The sequence below is a fragment of the Diorhabda carinulata genome, chromosome X (genome assembly GCF_026250575.1).
Source record: "Diorhabda carinulata isolate Delta chromosome X, icDioCari1.1, whole genome shotgun sequence".
NCBI classification, from domain to species: Eukaryota; Metazoa; Arthropoda; class Insecta; order Coleoptera; family Chrysomelidae; genus Diorhabda; species Diorhabda carinulata.
This window is the reverse complement of record NC_079472.1, coordinates 20,232,331-20,241,972: the sequence shown is the minus strand read 5'-3', so window position 1 is coordinate 20,241,972 and position 9,642 is coordinate 20,232,331. Positions and strand designations below refer to the sequence as shown.

Genomic DNA, 9,642 nt, shown 5'->3' with positions numbered 1-9,642 from the left:
CTATCATGTTTTCTATTGAAAATTGTTGAAATTAATTGAATAAAAAGAATAATTAGGACGCTGATATATGAATATATAATCATATGTAGGGGTTCTTAAATAAATTTTATTGAGATTATTTACTTTTACGGAATTTAAAATAATAAAAACATTATCATTGGCACAATACCAATTTGCCCTACTTTATCACTTTCCGTTAATTGATTATTCTAATTTTTATTTTTGGATTATTTCTGTATTTTGTGTAAATACAAGGTGTGTAGCTGTAACTTTGTACAATTTCGATATGTCAAAAGTATACTAGACTTTAGTGTTGAAACAGATGCATCAGAAACGAGTAGTTTGTATAGCAGCTGAAAAAATTGTTTCAAACTACTGTTATTGGTGTTGTTTGTAACAGAAATTGTTATTTTCAATTAGTTATAAAATGAATATCTTGAATCAATTGGTAAGTTCATTACCATCATTTTTTATTAAATTAGAATTTTTAAACTAGCATCAAAATGTATTGAAAAAAATTCATGATAAGACATGGAACGTCTTTTTACAGATTAAACGTTAGCGGTCTAAAGTCTCCAGCAAAAATCTGTAGTTTCCACTCTTTTTCTGATGTCAACATCTTGAAATTTTTGGTGAAAAAAAAATATGGATCGAAAGGGAATCTAAACAATGAAAAAGGGTTATAACTAACAAAATAATAATTTATTTGAATTTAACTCATCAATATTTAGTGTTTTCTCCCCTGGCTCTAAAAATAGTCGATCTTCCTCGATGGTATTTCTGCAGTAAGCGCCGTTTTAAGATCCGATTTCGAGATTGGTACAGGATTTCTCTTCAGCCCAATGTTCCATTAAATATCTGACAGTGGCTTCTTTTTTCATAAAATCAGCAGTTGTTCTAGTTGAGGAGCAGAAATGTAGAAATATGTAATTTACACAATCTCGAAGAACCCCTCTTGATCTCCCCTACTATTGTTATTAAAAATAATCTGTCAACTACACCGATATATTGTTTATAAATATATGTTTTCATTAGTCCATCCTCAGCACCTTTTCGTATTAGTTGTTTGAATTGATAGAGCAATCTAGAACCATGACCTGCCCAACACTAATACGGCCGTTGGACGACGAAGAACGTGTTTAACGCTATTGTGACCACTGGGTTTTGCTTCTTTTTCAGTGTAATCGTGCGTTCTGTTGCCAAAATTTATTTTCATGATATCCATATCCATTGTTTCGTTATAATGAGTTTTCGTTTTTGTGTTTATATTCTAAATATATATCCCAAATCTACGAGGATACAGATTTTAACGTTATTTTATTATTATTAGCAATATCTGTTCTTTGCCTTTGAGGATGAATTACGATGTATGACTCCATTAAACCTACAGTAATTTCAAAAACTGTGTAGTTATTTAAGCTTGTACAAAATTTAGTTCTCTTAAAGCTTCTAGTAAATTCTAACCAATTAGAGTTAAGTAACCTTTCACAAAGACAGAATTAATAATTCTATGAAGATTCTTTTTCAACAAACTACAAATTTGATATAATTTACGATAATTACATTTTGTACATTAAAGTTTATCATGTTTTGTACCCTTTAACGTTTTTTTTCCTCTTTCATATCGTAACACTCATATTTGTTTTCAAATGACAGCTATTTGAAAAGGCCTATTATAATAATAAAATATTAGTACAAACTAAATCTTATCTTATTTATGTAAACAATCGACAGGTCTGTACATGTATGTAAACAAACGATAGGTGCATGATGCAGGCTTCCAATTTTACACCAGATATGTTTGGACGATTCTTAATGCTTTTGTAATATAGTTGATAATATATTGGTAGGTATTTACATTGTGGTCATATCGATCGTTTTTACAGAAATATAAGAATGTTTCATAACGTAAAAAAATGCATCAAGTCTAGTTGAGGCGGTTAAAAATTTTAGTCTGTTTACTTACCCATACTGCGTAAAATTCAAAGAGGATATTTTTATTTTTCTAAATTTTGCATACAACAATATTGAAGTGGATATGTGCATGAACACAAAACAGTCAATGTTTCTGGCATGTTTTTTTCCTTTTTTTGTTGTTATATCTTGATAAATAAATGTACTAATGCAGTTTATTTGTAAAAATGGTGACTTCACGATGATTAGTGCTGCCGGAACAATAAGTACTTTGGGGACAAGTAGGGTTGACTCTGTGCCACTGAAGTGTCGCAAAATCGGTCTTGGAATCGGTATATAAACACGAGATTTGCTACGCACCAAAAAGGGCGAAAACGAGAAAGGGCCACAATTGATGATCAAAATTGTTTAACATAAATCGTTTCAACCATTAATAGCTTCTCAGGTAAGCTACTGGAAGGGTAATTTCTAGTTAAAATATCAGAATATGGTTGCAAGCACGAGATTTGAGATCAAGAAGATGCGCTAGCAGTGTACAACGACTTTCAAACCATTTCAATACATTTAGTTACATCCCTGACTACTCAATGCCAAATATTTTTATGCGCAGTTATTTAGGGTGGATATTTTCTATGGGGTATCGAGTATTTCCAGTAAATACCACCAGAATATATCAGCTATTATTAGAAAGCCCTTGCATAAGTATTTTTTTTAAATTGTGCAATCTAATTCAAATAAACGAATTTTAAATTGTGGAAAATTATATTTTCATTGCTTTTTCTATTATAGCATTCACCTACTGTTGTTCCTGTCCAATTATTTAATGCAACAGAAGATGCTCAAGTACTGCGGAAAGCAATTAAAGGTTTCGGCACAGACGACAAAACCATTATCAAAATATTAACTCGAAGAAATAATCGACAAAGACTTCAAATTGCAAATGAATATAAAACCTTATTTGGGAAGGTATTCTCATGTTTGTGAAAAGACTATTCTAAGAACAAAGATAATTAGTTTGTTTCTAGGATTTATTGAAAGACTTTAAAGGTAAACTCAGTGGAGATTTTGCAAATTTAGTTATTGCCATGATGACACCTACAACTGATTACTATGTTAAACAACTTCAGGAAGCAATGGAGGGTACAGAGATAGATGAAGATGCTCTTATAGAAATTCTGTGTACAAAATCTAACGAAGAAATTCGATTCATTAAGCAAAATTATGAAAAACGTATGTTTATATAATATATTAAGGAACCGGAAAGTAAAGTCGTTTCTGCGTATGTAGATATTTGTCATTTGTCAGCCATTGTCCATTGTGTACTTCGACATCCTGTCAAAGACATTTTAACGTGGCTTATACTTCTAAATAATCAAATATTAGACTTTTTGCAATTTAGTATCAAAAGCCAGCCAAATACCAAATATGGTTCTTGAGCTTTAAGTATAGTTTTGACCAACAATATTTGCGATGTCATAAGGTCATAATCAATAATTTTGACTTTTATCGATTAGGAAGACTAAAAAAAGTTAAACAATGACATACTAAGGGCAGTAGTGGAAGCAAATCCATGTCAGACAATTGAGGAACTCTCAAAAACCATCCACCGACCTGTTCCAAGCACAAAATAAACAGAGCAGGTGTTTGGATTTCAAATAATCAAAGAGAACAGATCTAACCGATCCATCATAAGCTACCTATTGCTTGAACGGCACCATACACAACGTTTCTGATCGTTTGAATAGTGAAAACGAAAACTTGGTTCTATACGATAATCCAAAACGCAAAAGGAAGTAGCTCTCTCCAAATGAATCACCAAGAAGTGCATTACCAGCTTTAAGCCTCCAAAAAGAAGATTTTATGTGTTAGGTGGAGTATACGCGGAATTGTTGATGCAAATGTTTATTGTGAATAATTGGAAGAACTAACCCAATCTTTAATCAAAAAATATCCTCCGATTGTTATTATCTTAAAATTGGGATGAATTCCAAAACAAAATAAAAAATTGGCAAGATATTGTCTATAATGAAAATCAATATGATAAAAACCTGTTAAACATTTAAATTTAATTTAAAAAAGCGACATTACTTTGCGATTCCCCTTTGTAATATATCAATAAGAAGACATGAAAAACAATGTTGAACGATATATTTTCTGAAATTACTATACAACTATCAATCTCTATTAAGTATTTTCTAAGTTTGTTAGTTGTTAAGATTGAAACTACTGAAATCATATGCAACAATGACAAAATTATGAAAATTCAACCCAAAAACGTTAACTCGGTCGCACGAATAATAAATTTGATAGTTCGAAGTAACTTTTTAAAAATATTTATTATAACAATTAAAAGAAGATATGAAGGACAATTACGATAAATATATATGTTACTGAATTGAAAGCGAGTTTAAGACTGCCTTTCTCGTATTATTGCTCTTGAGAACACCGGCGATTTTGCTGGAGTTTCTGAAAAGGCGTGCCGTGTCGTCAACATTTTCTTAGGGGAACCTATGTTGGGTGACGACATAATTCAAGTCTAGTTCAGTAGATTTTCTTTTAATGTACAATATTAAGATATACTTACATCAGTTGTTTTACCACTTTGAATTTATCGTAATTAATAACAGGTTAGAAATTCATAGTTTTGAACTTTAGCTTTATTTGACAACTAATTCAACAGTTGATAGTTGCTTTTTGTTTAGTTTGTTTCGTTATTTCATTGTAAACAGATTTTCACTACCAGCAACGCTTGCAAATTGTTGAAATCATTTATCAATATAATAGTTGTTCTATCCAATAAATTCATCGTGCATTTAGTCCATTTTATGGTGTACATAATCGTCATTCAGAACAGATAATTCGAATAAAAATATTTTTATGACACATCACTTTTACCCAGAATACGTATCCCGTAAGACACCGAACATTGCCATACTGAAAAACTTGTAACCGCTATTCTGATCTAAATCAATTCATTTTCCCCATTCTCATCAAATATGGTCACACTTAATAGAAGTTGTGACGAAAAAATCTTTCAAGATTCAACTTGTGTGATAAAAAGGACCAAAATTGAAATTGATATTGAATTTTTTTTGTGCAATGAAGACCATTTTTGATTAAAAAGAACGTAAATAAGCAGAATTGTGGCAGATAGGGTGAGGATATTCCACAAGCTTTTGTCGAAACATCATGACATCCATGGAAAATTAGTGTTTGGTGATTCTGGAACTATTAATCCATACGTCTTCAAACACGTTACTTTTAACGTTATAGGGACATGTATAGAAATATATTCGTTCCTGAGTTAGTTATGTATTAATCTTGCTGGCATGTGGTTTTAACAGGACGAAACCACATGCAATAAAGTACGTGACAATTGATTTACTCAAAGAAACTTCTAATGAGATTAATTTTTCTTTGTGGTTATGTAATCATCTACATCGATAAACTCAAAAGAATTGAGCACGTAGAAATCCACATTTGAAGAATTATTGGCGAAATTTAGCAACATATGTTGCGATAAGTTCATGAGAATTGGTATTCCAGATTGATCCTTGTACGAGCCTATCAATATCATAAATTATATAACCAATTTATTGAGATTAAATAACTTTCTCTTTTTACTTACTTACTTTCTATTTGGCCCGTGTCCAGTTCAGTCTTTTTTTTCCAGGTTTTTTTGCTATTCTTCCATTCCATTTCCTTCGGGGTATGCCTCTTCTTTTCTTTTTATTTGTTTCCCATATCACCTTAACTGTTTTGTGCTTCTCCATTTATTTGCACTGCACTCACTACGTTTAATTATATCGTTCCTTAATTTATCGAGTCTATGATTCTAAGATTCTCGTTTTCGTACGTTTTGTTTTTTTTTTGTTAAATAATACACGGCTATATATGTGAATATTATCTTATTTGCCCTATTGGTATCAATTCTTCCATTTGGTCTTACAATTATCCCTATATAATTTACCACGTTAACTCTCTTCTCCACTTCTTGTTTTTTGTACAGTTATTTCTTCTGGTTCACTTGATATTTTCATTATTTTTGTCTTTTGTATATTTATCTTCAATCCGAATTGCTTCCTTCCATTATTCTATTTCTGTATACTGTTTTGTAGCTCTTCTTTTGTGTTAGCGAATATTAGTAGGTCGTAGTTCACTCATGTAGATTGGTCTTAATATGTATCCTTTGTGTGTTTACTTCTTTAGCTATTTCATCTATGACTAAGAGAAACACTCACTCCTCTGTATATTACATAACTACTTGTCGTATTCCCGCTAGTTCGTACCACATTTTCTGTTTTCTTTCTATGGTTATATAACTTGTGTAATGGTAAATAAGCACATCTTACATTGATAATACTTAATTTGTACATTTTGAAAAGTTTTATATTATTTTTTGTTTATTAATTTGCTAAATACTGGGCAATTCCATTTCTGTTCATTACTACATCGATTTTGATTTAATAAAAGATGTATTTACTCCATTAGGCGACATCTACCATCAATGGGATTAAATATATATCTTCTGGGATGAAAAGCTAATGCATCCTAGAGGTTCTAGATGCAACAAATTTTCTTTTTAAATTAACTAACTAAATGAGAATTATTTACATAAAATTATATTAAGAATATATTTAACTATATTTATGTTTTGTAATGTTTTATGTACATTTTTAGTCTGGGACAAGTCTTTGCAAAGTGACCTAAAAAGAGCTACTTTTGGTACCTTCAAACGTATATTGGTATCACAATGTAACGCTTGTAGGGATAATAGCACAATTATAAATCCGAAAGAAGCATTTGACGACGTACAAGCTCTACTCAAAGCCGGTGAACATCTACTAGGTACTGACGAATCCATCTTCATTACTATATTGTGTCAAAGAAATTACTTACAACTAAAATTAGTGTTCGAAGAATACCATCGAATAACTTCCAGCGATATTGAGAAAGATATAAAAAGTAAATTTTCCGGAAATTCTAAAGCAGCGCTATTGGCTATAGTGAGATCGATAAGAAGCAAACCTACTTTTTATGCTAAAATGCTTAATAGAAGCATGAAGGGTTTAGGTACCAATAATAGACAATTGATACGTATAGTTGTTACCAGATCTGAGATAGATATGGGTTTGATTAAAAAAGAATATCAAGCAAGATATAGAATCTCATTAGCTGATGCCATCAAGGTAATTATTGATAACTTTTTTTAATGAGTTTTGATGAGGTTAATATATGTTCACCAGAATTGTCTTTTCAAAATTTAAATTTTTCTTTTGCTTTGCTTAGTGTTTGTAGATATTACATGATCAACTTGAGCTCGATTATTTTTTAGTTGATCGCTCAACTGGGGAGTAGGACTGCTACATCTATTTTCCGATCATTTCCATCCAAATTGAAATATATTCTCATTTTACATTTATTATTTTTGTAAATAATTTTAAAAATATGTCTTATGCGAGAAAGTATTCATTAAGAGGCAATCGAATCATTATAAAGTGGACGACATGATAAGCCATTATTTAGACAGATGCACTTAATTATTAACTCGTTAACTTCCTACAAATGAATATTTAATTTTACAACGTAAATAGACGAGTAAAATGTACCTACCTGGAGGGTACCAGACGTGAACTGAGCACTTTTTGTACCACATTCGTTTATAATAACTTCGGTAGTCTCTATACAGTTTTGTGATTAAAACTACATGCTGACGAAACTTGACGCAATGTTTCTAAACTGTATAATTGTATTCTGAATAATCTGCTACCTTTTGCTGTATTACTTCTAATGTCTTAGCCCTGTTCTCCTTATATAAACTATAAATTGTCCTACGTATAAAATCTTGAGTAGCTTTGTCAACTGATTTCAGTTTTTCTTTACATGTTTTTCGGTTCTGTGATTGATTCACAGCAACCCTTTTCGTGATGAGTTCACGTGGACTGACGGTTTGTTGGATGTTTACCCAATTTTATACACGGAGAAAACTTTATTTCTTCTTAATTTGGTATTGTGTATTGTGGTATAGTGCCTTGCGTATTTATGAAATATTGATTTTTCCTCGCATAACTGTCTTCTGGAACTGATATTGGAAGAACTATACCCCTTGCAGATGATTTGGTCAATATACACTCAACCTAGTTCCTACTGCGATGTTGGAAGCATCAATATAGCATGATTGGATGTACTGCTAACCAAGGCGGTACTTTCAAGGAAACTAATTCACTTTTTTGATAATTCATTGTATTTGTTAATCACACCTCGTAGTTTATTGAATGATAACACCAACATTATTTTTGTCTACTTTTAGTATTTTCAAATTTATTTTCAGGGTGATTGTTCAGGAAGTTACAAGAAATGTTTATTGGCACTTATTGATGAATTATGAAATTCAAGAAGAACGAAAAAAGGAAAGCTATTATTAAAATTATATTCATGATCAGTATATCTTATAGTTTAGAAATATCTATTTTAATCTAAAGAAAAGCGTAAATTAAAATAATTAATGTATAGTAACTGTAGTTGTATAAGGCAATAAGTTCTGTCTTCAGTTGGGAATCATCTGATAACAGCCGGGTCAAGGTCAAGATTAAAATATATTTCTTAGACGTTGCAATGAGAGTTTGAAAGATTTCAATAACTATACACAAACTACTGACACACGAAATTTGAAACCTCCGCTGCTATACTTACTGGTAAAATGTATTAGTGCAATAACACGTTCCGGCATTCTTTAAAATGCCAGGAAAAGCTTCACAATGCAATGAGTAAATAGCCTTATATAATGACGGTTACTATAATAAAATAAAAGTATGAAAAGGATTATTATAATCATGTCTTCGATGTAAATGTCACTATTCCATTAAAAATGTTAATAACAGTTTTTGCTATCTAATAGATTTCAGTTTATCAAGTGATCACAACAACAAACTGAAAACGTTATCATTTAATAAGTTCTTATATAAAAATGTATCTCAATGTGAACCAAATTTAAAAAATTAAACAAGAAATCCCATTAACTTTTTCAGTGTCAGCTTAAAACAAATAGATTATTGGTATTAAACGACATGATTCCAACTTGGTTATTGTCAATTATCTGAGAGATACGTCGTCTGTATACAACATATTTTATTATGTCCCAAGGTCAATAGAACTAGAACCAGTTATTGACCGTATTATATTTAAAATTAAATTACTCATTGCCAATGACGTATGTGTACACAATCATTTAAAGCAGAAAAATATTGCACCATTTTCCCCGCAGCGCTAAACTGATAATAAAAGAAGTACAACTGGGAATTCCGATTAGCAGTTGGATAGTTCCACTAGCCTACTAGCGGATTTTAGACATTTAACGCGTGATTAGAGGTGGACGTTACTCGTTTTTAAATATCAGCTACGTTTAATATAAAAAAATTTGCTCTTAATAACCAAACTTTCTTATAATATGGCTAACAACTGAATCTAATATTATTCAAATATTGAATAGCTAGTTGAGCCCTATAAATTTTTCATGTCTATTTTTTCATAATTATTTATATTCAATTGTTATTTGTCAAGAAAAGTTACTATTATTAAACGAAATTCATAAAATAGATGCAAAATTATATGATTGACAGAAATATATATGTTTTGAGAAGGTTCAGCGTAAAAAAGCAATAGCCTATTTAGATTTAATACCAGCAGTGAGTGTGTTACTGTCAACAGTGTTCTTGATGCTTGATGAAA

At 30.8% G+C, this 9,642-nt stretch overlaps 1 protein-coding gene across 1 annotated transcript; it reads left to right on the top strand.

Annotated features, from left to right (window-relative positions):
• The first annotated feature begins 318 nt into the window (after nucleotides 1-318).
• Nucleotides 319-8,302, top strand: LOC130902366 (annexin B11-like). Its single transcript, XM_057814462.1, has 5 exons — nucleotides 319-448; nucleotides 2,704-2,880; nucleotides 2,940-3,144; nucleotides 6,595-7,103; nucleotides 8,246-8,302. Exons 1-5 carry the CDS (start codon nucleotides 428-430, stop codon nucleotides 8,300-8,302), a joined length of 969 nt encoding a protein of 322 aa, XP_057670445.1. The 5' UTR covers nucleotides 319-427.
• Nucleotides 8,303-9,642: the final 1,340 nt, after the last annotated feature.